The sequence below is a fragment of the Thalassophryne amazonica genome, chromosome 16 (genome assembly GCF_902500255.1).
Source record: "Thalassophryne amazonica chromosome 16, fThaAma1.1, whole genome shotgun sequence".
NCBI classification, from domain to species: domain Eukaryota; kingdom Metazoa; phylum Chordata; class Actinopteri; order Batrachoidiformes; family Batrachoididae; genus Thalassophryne; species Thalassophryne amazonica.
Window position 1 is genome coordinate 44,221,074 of NC_047118.1, and position 14,512 is coordinate 44,235,585.

At 41.0% G+C, this 14,512-nt stretch overlaps 1 protein-coding gene across 1 annotated transcript; it reads right to left on the reverse strand.

Moving 5' to 3' along the window:
- Positions 1 to 455: 455 nt before the first annotated feature.
- On the reverse strand, positions 456 to 14,079 carry smcr8a (Smith-Magenis syndrome chromosome region, candidate 8a). The gene is made up of 3 exons (XM_034191304.1): positions 13,023 to 14,079; positions 10,040 to 11,830; positions 456 to 3,046 (listed from the first exon to the last, which is right to left on the reverse strand). The coding sequence occupies exons 1-3, from the start codon at positions 13,622 to 13,624 to the stop codon at positions 2,587 to 2,589; spliced, it is 2,853 nt and encodes a 950-aa protein (XP_034047195.1). The 5' UTR covers positions 13,625 to 14,079; the 3' UTR covers positions 456 to 2,586.
- Between the last annotated feature and the right edge of the window lie 433 nt (positions 14,080 to 14,512).

A 14,512-nucleotide genomic window follows, 5' to 3' on the forward strand; every position in this document is an offset into this window, starting at 1 on the left:
TCTGGAAAATGTATTTCTGACATCACAAATGTTGACGCTCAGATTTTGCTTAAAGCATTATATTATCTACATGGACTGACAAAGAAATGTGGGACTTTGAGGATGTTTAGCAGGAAGCCCTACTAGCCATATGCAACTGTGGAAAGATTTAAAAACTTTAGCAGAGGCTGAGTATTCTCTACTTACCGCGGTATCTTGTTCCATAATGAGCCTCTAACAATTTTCTTTCATACTCAATTGTATGTCATGTAACAACAAATCCCTTCAAGCTGTCATTAAAGTTAACAAAATACATACACCTGTCTATGCCATGAGTTACTTTTACACACACACACACCTGTACAGACCCTGCAGAACATTACCATTATGACTCAAAACACCGTTGTTGCTGGTGTCATGAGTGCTTCTGCTTTTTCCATAAGCGTAATTAAGAGGTTTTCATGGCCTGTAATTTTCACAGATGAGCATTTATTATTCATGACATCTCAAATGCTAACACATCTGTCATTGCTACAGCAAGTGACAGACGAGTCTGTTCGACTTTCAGCTTTAATAATCTGCAGGTTGCATTGTACCTCAGTGATATTAACAATCAACACTTTTTACCAGGTATCAACACAAAAAAAATTGGTCTCAAGTAACTTAATAGAATAAATTAGATAGTGTGAATTACTAAATATCCTGGGAATCTTGATGAAGCCGACATCTTGTGATGGGATACACACAGAAGGTTCACTTAAACTTGACATGGCAACACTGTGGTATAGCTTATTCAGATTACATTCACATTTTTTTTGCATTCAGCACAATCACTGACAACGTGCAAGTGAAGCTGTAAAAAAAAACTAAACAGTTCAAAGTGCAGTGACTTTAAATAATACAGTAACGTTAAAAATGTCACAATGATCTAATACATTAGAAGTACCTGTTTGCAGTGACACATAAGTACGCACTGGAATGTAATTACTGTTCAAAATAGGAAGTCAGTCGTAGATAATCTCTCTGACCATGTAGCCAAAAGTACCATAGGAACATCCTGATCAAAGCTGCTCCATTGTTACACTGGCCTGCATGATGAACTTTAAAGTTTCAGCTGTTCATCATCACAACAGAAAATATAAGCAAATTCAGCACGTCTATCCCTATTAAAGTGTCATCCAAGAGCAGAGGTGATTCTAGGAATCGGCAACCTAGATGGTCATGTAGAGCACAATCTGCAGGGAGGGTGCTGAATGGGTGCCTACCCCCCAAAAATAATGTACAACTAAAAACAAACATGAGTGAAATGAGGATAAATGGATATGAGGGGCCAGTTCTGAGTGATTACACCAGTTAACTACATTACAGCTATCGAGTTAGAGAAGTGCCATTTCCTTTTTTGGGGGGGTGGTGCGGGACTTGTTCGAGTTCACCTAGGGCACCAGAATGACGAGATACAGTTTGTGTTAAACAATGATAAAAGATAAACTGTCCTCATTAAGGTTCCACAATAAAAGCTTTGTTTCTGACGGCACAGGAAGTAAAAACAAACAGTGCGTTGGCCCACAATGCATTCCAAATCAGTCCATCACACAGCAGATTATAGTTACAGATTCACCCTGTCACAAGACAGTCTCATGCTGACACCACAATACTCAACTTTTAAGACAACAGTGAAATTAATTACATTTAGTTTAGGTAACTTCGAAACTTTCCTGACTGGGTTACACACACCGATGCTCGCCAGTGGTTATAACCAACAGCGTTTGGGGTGAACATGCAACAATCACATGGTCCCGAATCGAAAAGTCACACAGCATAGATATATGTATATATTTTAACACTTCCTCATGCAGGAGCCTCCTAACCTCAAACAGCTTTCGGCAATATCATTTACTCCGTGCTTTCAAAAGTCAAAACAGCAGTTGTGACTGTGCGCTCAAACATTCATTCATCATGGCAGGAATATTAACTCATATGTGTTGCAAAATGATTTAAAGGGAAAGTGGATGAAAGATTGAACTGAAAAAGAACGAACAAATGCTAAGGTAAGATTTTGGCCTTCATGTGTTGTCGGTATAAAGCAGAGAGAGATGGAAAATGTGTAGGTCAGGTTGAGAACCACTGGCATAAAGGAATACAGAATGTAAAAAAGACTGGTTTTAATGAAAGAAACTTTTCTGAAGACAAAACATCAACAGAATGCATAGCTGGGGGGAAAGTAATCGAAAACAGCTATAATTTAGACTGATGGTCAGCCAGTTTACCTACCTACTTCATAACATCTCCACACTGGAGTTCAGAAAGAGGTGTATGTGAGAGAGATGGAGGCCTGGAATGTTCCAGAGCCAGTGCACATAACATTTTGCAGGGCAGTTCAAGTAGTGTATTCCAGAATGAACACATTTGGACAAAAGCCACAAAAAGGACACAGATCAAGACTAAAGAAAAATACAGCGAGGCAGACAGAAAATACACAAAACAATAGATAGTGCAGTTTGTCCTGAAGCTAAAATGACCTCTCGGTCCGTTGCCGTTTGGTCCGACTAAAGATGATTTCTATGAAAAAATGTGTGCAAGAGCAAAGATCGCTCCTACTGTGTAATATTAGATTTTGTACAAAACGCTGCTGGCGTAGTTAAAACTAAAACAAGGAGGCGCTGCGCTGCCCCCAGTGTCGGGCTGGAGGTAGTGCTGAGTGATGAGCTGGCTGAGGTAGAGTAGGATCCTGCTGTCGTCCTCACCCAGACCCAGCTGCTCCTGCAGGAAGCTGCACCGGCGGCTCTCCACACCCTCTAGCCCCTCCGTGGTGGCAACTGGCAGGTGGAGGTGGTGGGTGAATGTAAACAGGAAGGCTTTAGCAGCCAGGCTACAAAGTGTGCTCTGAACATGGAGAAAGTAGGTGGATCCACGGCGGATGAAGGTGCGGTGGTCGGCTATGTTGGCAAGCAGTTGGCCACGATACGGAGGGCAGCGTAAGGTCTTCTGGTCAGCGTCCAAGATGGAGATGTAGCGGCTATAGCGGGATAGTGAGTGAATCATGTTTGAGCCAACAGGGGACGCCACTCTGTGAGAAAGAAGGTATTATGTTAGTGCTATTTTTCTGGAATTCCTTTATCACACTTATCGCCTCTAAAAAGATATTTGTTTCTCTTTAACCTTTCAGCCTGTAATCATTGTACAACAACAGTCAAGTCTCTAGTACCTGTATCATGACAGTATTTTGTCATTTCCATCCATCACTGCATTGGAGTAAAAAGTAAACAAGGTCCTTGTATTGCTTTTAGCTTTAAATTCAATGGATTTAACAATAATATCAAACTAATCATTTAGGAATTACAGCCATTCATACACAGTCGACTTATCAACAACACGAACAAAAGCCAAGATCTGTCATGGAGTGGGGTTGTATTAGTGCACTTAGCAAAAAATAATTTACACTTCTGTGATGACACCCCAATTTGCTATTTGGGATGAAAAGGGAAAGAACGGTGCTCTGTGGAATAGCCCTATAAGTTTTTGTTGTTCATTTTCCCAAATTTTTCTGATTTGGGGTGTACTTATGGCCTCTGAAAATGGTTGAACTGTGCATAAAAACACCGTAACTGCTAAATGGAGTCAAACCTTTTGACTCAAAAATGAAAGTTGACACCACAATCACATCTTGTTTCATTTAAACATGTGTACAGAGGCCATATTACAAAAACCGTGTCGCTGTCCACATATTCATGTCCCTGTAAAACACAACAATGTAACGCCTACAACTAAATGAAGTTTGGTGATAATCTGAGCTCAATAATCACTGTGCTGCACTGCTCAACAGATTTTACTCAAATCAGGAGTTTTCCAAATAAAACTGTTGTTATATGTATCAAGGTGCTGTGACTAACTCACAAACTGGAAGAAAAGACACGATAGTACTGTGTGTACACCTGAGTAGGTGATGCAGTACTCTCTTTACTTCTGAGATCACATTCCCTGCTTCTTCTATCAGTTGGTTTGTTGGAGTTTTGGCAAGATGAGTCAAAAACACATTTCCATATTGTCAGAAACTGAGGAATAACTATGGTAACAGCTCAACAACAAAATTCACCCACGATGCAGATGTCAGGTTGGAGAAGAGGCCCTGATCTTAAATTCCTCAGAGACCTCAAGTTTCTATTTACTCCCGTTAAACTGTTTTGACCTGTGACAATGATGAAATGACTCCATGCATTTCAATAACAGATCAGTAAAATGATTCTGCTGAAGAGAACAGAATCTGAACTTGCAACTTACTGTGACCTAGTGCAAAAGGGAAAAGCTTTTACAATTCAAGAGTAAGGTGAGGTATAAATGAAGACTTTACAACCACTCCTAAAACATGCTTGAAATGCAGCGGGTGATGCACTATGGGAAAAGGTTTTCTCCTTGTATGTTCCCAAATGCATAACTGCCAATTCTATGATGCATAAAGATCTCAATCTTGTGCATAACAATAGTTTTTGTTTGTTTGTTTTTAAATAAAATGATAGCCTTTTGCCCAAGATTGAACAATAGCAGTGCAGCAGTTTGCCCATATAGCAGTGCACGGCTGCCCAAATTTGTTCCTTTAGGTCCAGCTGCCCTGCATGTTTTGTTTTTTTTTTTCCCCAATCGCCCTGCTCCACGAAGACTGGATCTGAAGACCCAAACCCCTCGCCTCCCCTCCACAACCAACTAGTGCTGTCCTGGACATCTGTGTGGACTTAATATTTCTCAAAAACGTGATGTTCTTCGTATTGTTAAAAATGTTTTTTATTAGTGTGACCTTAGCAGAGGGTCACCCCTTTGAGTCTGGACTGCTTGAGGTTTCTTCCTCAAAATTATCAGAAAAGGTTTCTCCTTATCACTGTTGCCTGTGTGCTTGCTCTAGGGACTGGTAAGGTTCGACCTTATTTGTTGTGATTTGGCACTATATAAATTTAAATTAACTCTAACAGGTGTGCTCAGCCAATGAGGAGCTGAGAAACTCCAAAGTCAAATAATCAGGTGTGAGTAGATTGATTGATTGATAAGAAATTAACGACACTACAACACATAAGTATCATATAAGTGTCAAACAGTTGCCAAAATATTCACCTGGAACATCAAACACAAAATACACCACAATATCGATCATCATAGGTTAAACAGCAGGCTATCAGTAGTTAGGAATGCGACTACTTCACCGGGATGATTCCCTACCCTTTACAACAAATGAAGCAGGTCTGTTAGCGTACCAAAGGTGTGTCTCCCCCTGCGCAGGCCTGACGGCCGAAAGTCTCCTCTGAAAAACTAGGCAACTGGAATAAAATACCTTGCCCAAAGATATAACTGGTGTGAATGGGAATCAAACAGTATCCAACTTAAAACCTAATAAAAAGATTAATCTCTTTAAGAAAACTTACAATGCGTGATTGTGAAACATCTCTAAATAACATCTTAAGAGCAGGAAGGTCATAAAAATTCACATGAATATGAGCAAAACCAACACATTCAAGCAGTACATGTTTCACTGTTAGTACGCAATTACACGGTATACAAAAAGGTGGGTCATCTAATGCAAGTAAATATGCGTGTCAAGTGTGAATGACCTATACAAGCGCGGGTCAACACGTCTTCCCGCCGCTTAGCTAGTGGTAAACGAGTAAGCGAGTCAACGACTGGTTGATGAAGTTTATTATTGGGATGTAGATCCCATAATGTTTGCCATAAGTTTCTAAAATAATTGTTAATCTTTGGCTTTAGATCCGTGTAGGGTATGTGTATTTCTGTTACATCCATAGCAAGAGCTTCTTTTGCCAACTTGTCAGCTTTTTCATTTCCCTTAATGCCTGTATGACTAGGTATCCAGGCAAATATTACATGCTTACCTAATGTACCGATTGTATACAAAGTCTCCAAAAGCTGAACAATATACGGATGTGTATAAATTTTGCCCTGCAAAGCCAACAACTAGACAGAGAGTCTGTATAAACAACAAAACATCTTTGGTCAGTGTCTGCAACAACATCCAAAGCCATTTTCATGGCAAACAACATGGCTGTATATATAGAAGAACTGTCTGGCAATCTAATTTACCTTTGAAGATGGCCACTTGCACACACTGCACCAACTTTGTCCTGGTCTTCTGACCCATCTGTATATCTCTCACAATAATGCCTGTATTTATACCTCATTTCTCCGAATTCGTTCAAAAAGATTAAATCATTGGTACAACTCTTTTTAAATGTTCTTAATGATAAATTAATTACTGGGTCAACGAGCTTCCAAGGGGGAATATTAGGTATGCAGAAAGAAGCTATATTAGTAGTACTGAGTATGCATAATAGAGCGTTTATTACATAAACCAAAAGGTTTAATAGCTGAAGGCCTACAAGTATAGAAAGTAGAATATCATGGCATAAAGGTACCATCATACATTGGATTATGACAGTTATTTTTTAATTTAATTGCATAGTGAAGAGATAACTTTTCGAATCTTAAATGTAACGGCAGTTCATTTGCCTCCACATAAAGGCTCTGCATAGGAGAGGTACGAAATGCTCCTAGACAAATTCAGAGACCTTGATTCTGAACTGGCTTCAACATATCAAGGTAAGACTTACAGGCAGAGCCATAAACTGCACAACCATAATCCAGTTTAGGTCTAACTAGAGATCTATAGAGGCAGAAGAGTACAACGCGATCAGCACCCCAATCCATTTTTGACACAACCTTTAGCAGGGCTAAGGCTTTAAGGCATTTTTGCCTTATGTAATCAATACGTGCTTTAAAAGTAAGTTTATTATCAAAGATTAGACCAAGATATTTAGTCTGACGAAAATAGTGCCATGTAGTTTAACTTCTGGATCAGGGTGCACTGACCGTTTAGCACAAAAATGAACACACACAGTCTTGGTTTAAGATAAGCGAAAACCATTCTCATCAACCCAACTTCTAATTCTATTTAAACATTTTTGCAACACTGTTTCCATAAATAACATATTTTGTGACGAACAAGGAATACAAAAGTCATCCACAAACAAAGATCTATCAAACCCAGGATTTACAACATCAACAATGCCATTTATCTTCAATAGGAACAGGGTAACGGATAGGATGCTGCCTTGCGGCAGCATCCTGCCTTGGCATTTACTGAGAGAAGTATTCAATTCAGTAATAGTAAGTGGAATATTACAACCCCTGGCAAAAATTATGGAATCACCGGCCTCGGAGGATGTTCATTCAGTTATTTAATTTTGTAGAAAAAAAGCAGATCACAGACATGACACAAAACTAAAGTCATTTCAAATGGCAACTTCCTGGCTTTAAGAAACACTATAAGAAATCAGGAAAAATAATTGTGGCAGTCAGTAACGGTTACTTTTTTAGACCAAGCAGAGGGGAAAAAAATATGTACTCACTCAATTCTGAGGAATAAATTATGGAATCACCCTGTAAATTTTCATCCCCAAAACTAACACCTGCATCAAATCAGATCTGCTCGTTAGTCTACATCTAAAAAGGAGTGATCACACCTTGGAGAGCTGTTGCACCAAGTGGACTGACATGAATCATGGCTCCAACACGAGAGATGTCAATTGAAACAAAGGAGAGGATTATCAAACTCTTAAAAGAGGGTAAATCATCACGCAATGTTGCAAAAGATGTTGGTTGTTCACAGTCAGCTGTGTCTAAACTCTGGACCAAATACAAACAACATGGGAAGGTTGTTAAAGGCAAACATACTGGTAGACCAAGGAAGACATCAAAGCGTCAAGACAGAAAACTTAAAGCAATATGTCTCAAAAATCGAAAATGCACAACAAATGAGGAACGAATGGGAGGAAACTGGAGTCAACGTCTGTGACCGAACTGTAAGAAACCGCCTAAAGGAAATGGGACTTACATACAGAAAAGCTAAACAAAAGCCATCATTAACACCTAAACAGAAAAAAACAAGGTTACAATGGGCTAAGGAAAAGCAATCGTGGACTGTGGATGACTGGATGAAAGTCATATTCAGTGATGAATCTCGAACCTGCATTGGGCAAGGTGATGATGCTGGAACTTTTGTTTGGTGCCGTTCCAGTGAGATTTATAAAGATGACTACCTGAAGAGAACATGTACATTTCCACAGTCATTGATGATATGGGGCTGCACAAGTTTACGTTGATATTTTGGACACTTTTCTTATCCCCTCAATTGAAAGGATGTTTGGGGATGATGAAATCATTTTTCAAGATGATAATGCATCTTGCCATAGAGCAAAAACTGTGAAAACATTCCTTGCAAAAAGACACATAGGGTCAATGTCACAGCCTGCAAATAGTCCGGATCTTAATCCAATTGAAAATCTTTGGTGGAAGTTGAAGAAAATGGTCCATGACAAGGCTCCAACCTGCAAAGCTGATCTGGCAACAGCAATCAGAGAAAGTTGGAGCCAGATTGATGAAGAGTACTGTTTGTCACTCATTAAGTCCATGCCTCAGAGACTGCAAGCTGTTATAAAAGCCAGAGGTGGTGCAACAAAATACTAGTGATGTGTTGGAGCGTTTTGTTTTTCATGATTCCATAATTTTTTCCTCAGAATTGAGTGATTCCATATTTTTTCCCCTCTGCTTGGTCTAAAAAAGTAACCGTTACTGACTGACAATTTTTTTTCCTGATTTCTTATAGTGTTTCTTAAAGCCAGAAAGTTGCCATTTGAAATGACTTTACTTTTGTGTCATGTCTGTGATCTGCTTTTTTTCTACAAAATTAAATGACTGAATGAACATCCTCCGAGGCCGGTGATTCCATAATTTTTCCCAGGGGTTGTATAATCTTCCGAAATGGTCGATAAAAAGCTGAGTGCCAGGCTCTCAGCATGGGTTTTATAAATCTGAAATGTAGGAGAGTAGTGATTGGAAGATGAATTATGTCCAAATTCCTCAGCCAATAAATTCACAATGTCCTGTCTTGCCCTACACCTAACACCGTTTGCTTTAATTAAATATGTTACAGAAGACCATGTGTATTTTCTGCTTATTTTTCTCACCATCTCCCCACACTTTAGTCATGGGAGTATTAATAGTCAGCTTAGAAACATAATTCCTTCAAGATAGTAATTTATTTTTCTTATTTACATTCGGGGCTTATGCCCGCATCTCGTGATATATTCGTAAATTATCCTGTGTTGGGTACTTTTTGAATTTTCTTAAGGCCTTTTTACGGCACTTGACAGCTTCATTACAGTCGGCATTAAACCAAGGATTATGTTTACGACATTCCGTAACTGATTTTGGTACCGTATTTGTAGCTATGTCAAGTAATGTGCGAGTAAACAAAATCAAAGGATCCTCTGCATCCTGAAAACATTCAACAGAAATATCGTGTGTACACTGAAGTAAAAAAGCATCCCAATTTGCTTTGTGAAGTTGCCATTTTGGGACTCTCTCCTCTGGCAAAGGTTGGACAATGTCAATAAAAATACAGAAGTGGTCACTGCCACATTGGTCACCATGAATATTCCATTGAAAATCCAGAAAAACATTTGGTGAACAAATAGATAAATCAATAGCCATCATCGACAGGTGTGAGTAGAGAAGAGCAGACATGAAAACATGCAGGACAGGTGCCCTCCAGGAACAGATTTGGGTAGCCCTGTACCAAAGAGTGCTTCAATCCATGGATTCCTCCAGCATCAGTGTGTGAGTGAAAGCACGTGTGGGTGAATGTGATGCATTGTTGTAAAGCCTTTTCAGGGTCTGCTCTCAGATGGAAAGACATTAGTGCAGTCCATTCACAAGTTAGTTCTCTGAGTCATCAGGGATCGAGTCAGACCACGAGTAATAACAATAGAGTAATGTGCGATCCAAACTAGTCACCACCATTCAGAGAAGAAAAAGAATTTTCATGCTGGTCTAGAAATATTGAGGTTTAGTGGCTATCATCATATACAAAATTCATACTAATCATTAGCTATCAACTGTTGGCTGAATTTTCTACATTTCTTTCATGTAAGTTTTATGCCTGCGTACTTGTTAAAGGGCTAAAACCTAAATGCAAGGTAGGCTTTCTCCAGTTCATCCATACCTTTGCAATCCAATGAGTTTCCATCGTTGCAAGTCAGTCAAAGAAAAAGGACAGGACAGCCAAGCTTGAATCCTTTCACCACATTTCCCAGGACCAGGTATAAAAAGGGCCAAAGCACCAACCAGTCGGCGGACTCGCCCCTCGTCTGCTCCCAGGACCACCAGAGTTCTGCCACTCAGCAGACACCACAGGGCCTGCATTGCAAAGGGGTACTGCCGCACAAACCTTAGAGCTCCATGTCCAGCCTTCTTTTTCTGGCGTAGGGTCACCACCCCTCCATAACCGAGGGGCGAAGCAGTCCGATCAGACCCTGTAGAAGCACTAATGGTGCAGTCTGATCCATCCTCTGCAGAGGTCCCAGATACTCCATCTGTATGGATCCCGACAGGCAGTTCCAGCCCAGCTCTGGGGCTTTCTGAATATGGAGAACCTACAGTATAGTCACTCTGGAGTGGAAGAAGCGCTGCAGGCTCCTGGTTGATGACCAGAGCTTTCGAGGATTGTTGTGTGGCGCTTTTGGCTAAACCAGACACCGCATCTGATGATGATGCCTCATAAAGGAAACCTTCTTGGGCCATACAGCATGCTGTGTCTATTGGCACCAACAACTCGGGCTCCAGTTCACAAACCCCTTCAGTTACTTCCTCTTGCTGGGTCTTCTCTTGTCCCTCACACTCGTCCTCCCTGCTGACCAGTTCAGAGACAATGTCCAACAAAGAGATGGGTGTCTGGTCTCCTTCATTTTCACACTCATCTTCCCCAGCAGTGGTTTCCATTTCTTCACTGCTGCTGTCCCTCTCTATGTCAGTATTATGGTCACGGTCAGGGGTTAAGTCAGAATCTGGATCAGGAGGGTCTGACTTCATATATGGTAGATTTTGCTGCTTCTCTACCTTCTCCATCCTGCTCTTGTCACTGCTAAAACTTATTTTTGTCTCTTCTGAGCTCTCCTGGGTTCCTAAAGTATGATCTGAAAGGGAGGAATCCAGATGGTTCTCAAGCCCAAGTTCACTTTCCTGAGTGTGACTGGTCTCTGAAACAGGGTCTAAAGAAACTGCAAGTTCCAAATGTTCAGTTCCTAGGACAATGGAAGGTGGATGTAGGAGTGTGAAATTTTCTATGGCATGGTTCACAGCACAGAAAGGTCTTGATGTTTCACCTTCATACCCATCATCTTCTCTGTGGTCTTCCTCAAATAAGAAGCTGGTAACTCCCTGTTTCCTGCAGAGTGCCCTTGCCAAGCGGCATGTGTGCAGGTAGCACAGGTCCCCTCGAAAACTCCTCTCAGTCTCCTTCAGAAGCTCCACTGTGGCTTCATAGAAGGTCTCATCACACAGCTCTTGGAGAGTCTTCAGACGCTTATCGAAACATTTAGCAGACTTGGCTTTGATCAGCTGGGGTGTATAAGATGGCATGTGTTTAACACCCTCACTTTCCACTTCCTCTTCTTCAGCACCTCTTTCATTGCCAATTTGGCAATCCACCTCATTTCCATTTTCCCCTTTCTCTGTGTGATTTAAATGGTTGGCAATTTTGCTGTATTTGTCTACCAGCACGTCACATTCAGTCAAGCAATCGTTCATACACTTTTGGCAAGTGATAGCGTGAGGATCCCGACGAGGACGGTATGGGTAAGAAGTGATCTGTCTCAGCAGGTCTTTATGCTCGTAGATGCTCTTTTCCACATTTGCAAGCTCATTAGCTTTCTCCACAGCATGAGCAGAGTACATGCACTGAGGCCCTGCCTCTCTCTGCAGGCCCTCCTCCTTCTGCAGCACAGACTGCGTGTACCTAATGAGAAACCAGGAAAGAAACGCAGATGACCTTAAAGACCATCAATAATACATCAAACATCTAAATGTAACTTAGATGATTAGAGTTATGGATTTTTGAACTCAATATAATGAGGAAAATTATTCTTTAATAGTCAAGATCAAGCTAATCAGAGCTTTTCCATTTGCTGAAAGTTGATGTAATTTTAAGAGGAAAAAGTCAATGCAATCTTGCAGCATATTGATGTCATGTGTTGGAGCTGCAATTTATGATTAATTTCATTACCTTTACTATGGAGTTTATGTGATCATCTAAGTTTGGTCATTGTTTGACAGATATCCCCCCCAAAAAAGAACCTGAAAGAACATTAGACCTTGAGTGAAGAAAGAGTTAACTAGAGTTTAAAAATGGGTATAAAAGGGTTTTCAAGGTATGCTAAATGAAAATGTGATATAAGATACATTTAATATTGTTCACCTTACAGCTATTTCCATTCGTTCACGGTCGCCACGGGATTTGACACAAACTTTACACTGGAAACCCTTCCTGATGCAACCCACACACCCACAGCCTCTGGTCTTCTCAAGAGGTCTCCCATCCTAGTACCAGCCAAGACCCACTATCCTTACCTTCTGAGATCTGATGGGATCAGGCTTACAGAGAGCACACTGCTTACGTGGATACATTTAATGTCTGCTCACAAATTCTATTTTGAGGAAGTGGCCACTTTTGCTCTTTTTTGCCAGCTTCACAACTCTATGGCCTGCCATTTTGTTCCTGAAACTGCTGACACAGCACTCACACATTTATCAAAGGGAGAAAAAAGAACGATGACAACCACAAAGATACAGAATGTAAATTGTTTATGCCACTTGAAGTAGTTTGTTTTTTTGGGGGGGGCTTTTAAGTCATTTGTTTAGCAAAATTACTCAGAACCCCAGCACTGAACTTTCTGATACTTGGTAGAAAACACTGGTTACCACAAGAAGAATCTATTAAAACTGACAGTTTCAACAGTTATGGACCCGAATTTATGGCTTGCACCCTATTGGCACCAGTGGCTGCAACATGGTTCCAATATGAGTCTGAGTCTCCATCACATGCAGTCTATCAGTCTGATAACTACAAGTGGCAGAAGAATAGCAGGGCTATTGGTCTGGCATTGACTGACAAAGCTAATTTTAAGCTGGTATATAGCAGCGATGCTTACTCCAGATCTTTGAGCTTCCTTTGGACTTCCTTGGCAAAAGCTCGCCTGTTTCCAGCCTTCAAACACTCAGATGCCCGGGAGAAGTGGAGCGACAGTTCGTGAAACTGCAGCATGATTTTCCTCTCATCTGCTGAAACATATGCCATGCAGAAGGGCCGTACAAAGCCCCTTGCCTCCAAGTCATAAAGTGTCAGATGATGGACGTAGGCAAACGCCCCCTCCTTTGAATCACCCAACACCACTCTCGAGTCCTCCACAAAGCTGAGCCGTGGGTAGCCACTGCCAGGTGGATGGCCCACAAAGGACGCTTGGTAGTCCACTGACATGATCCGCAGAGAGAAGTAGTTAAGATCAAAGGTTCCACACACTTTTGGATCATCAGGAATGGTGAGGAGAGGCTGAGGTCCCACCTGCTCCGAGAACTCAGAGATGAGGATGAAGTCTTTAGTGAATTTGGCATAGGAGGTTTTGGCCCAGGGATTGGAGTCAGCCAGTGGGTGGAGTGGAATGGAAAAGTCCTCGGGCAGAGCCCAGGGGTCAGGATTTGTCTGCCCATACTCATCGTCTTTGGTCAAAGCCACCAAGTCAGGTGAGCCGATCATAGTGGTGCCGCAGAGCGAGGCATGAGAAGCACCATCAAAACCCGCTGTCAGAGCCCAGTTGTTGAGCGGCCAGCCACCATCCTGCTCTCACACGGAGCTCACTTCATCAGAAAAAGAAAAAATAAAGACTCACTAGGAGGGTCCTTCTAGTCCACAGAAGATTTCTGAATCAAAATAAACACCTGTTCAGTAAAAAAACATTTCTCACATTAAACATCACATCAATTATCCTCTTCTCACATAAAACACAGAGAACAAGGCGCCTTCTGTCCTCCCGTTTGTACTGTAACGCGTTTATCTAACGTTACCATCGCGGCATTTATGACTAAGAAGCGACAGAAGCACAAAATAAAAAGATTTTTGGGAGGTAAAAATCACTAGCTCGACCGTCCACAGCCTGAGACAGACGCCATGTTTATCCAGTAGCTGCTGCCAGTCCTGTCAATCAGGTGATCGCTCCGCCCACTCCGCAGGAACTCCACCCACATCTACAGCTTTCCCGTTTAAATCTAAAATATTTTATGCTGAATGATGGCGCAATATTCGATTTTTTAATTCATTATTATTAAGTGTTATTGAAAACATAATGATTATTGAAACACTGCAAAAACACCATACAAAGGACCAATTTTTAACATTAAACAATATAAAATCAAGCATATTAAAAAAGGAGATCAAGACTGACAGGGGGTAGATTTAAGATGTAAGCTCCATTAAATAAAAATATTCTAAAAACAGCAGGCCTGATAAGACTTCATTACTTTTGTATATGTACTGCTGAAGACGGAAAAATGTGTTTCTCAGTTTCCTACACCAGAGCAGCAAAGAATGTCTTGATTTTTAATCATTTACACTTATGGATGTGATTTCTTTTTGGGGGGGGGGGGG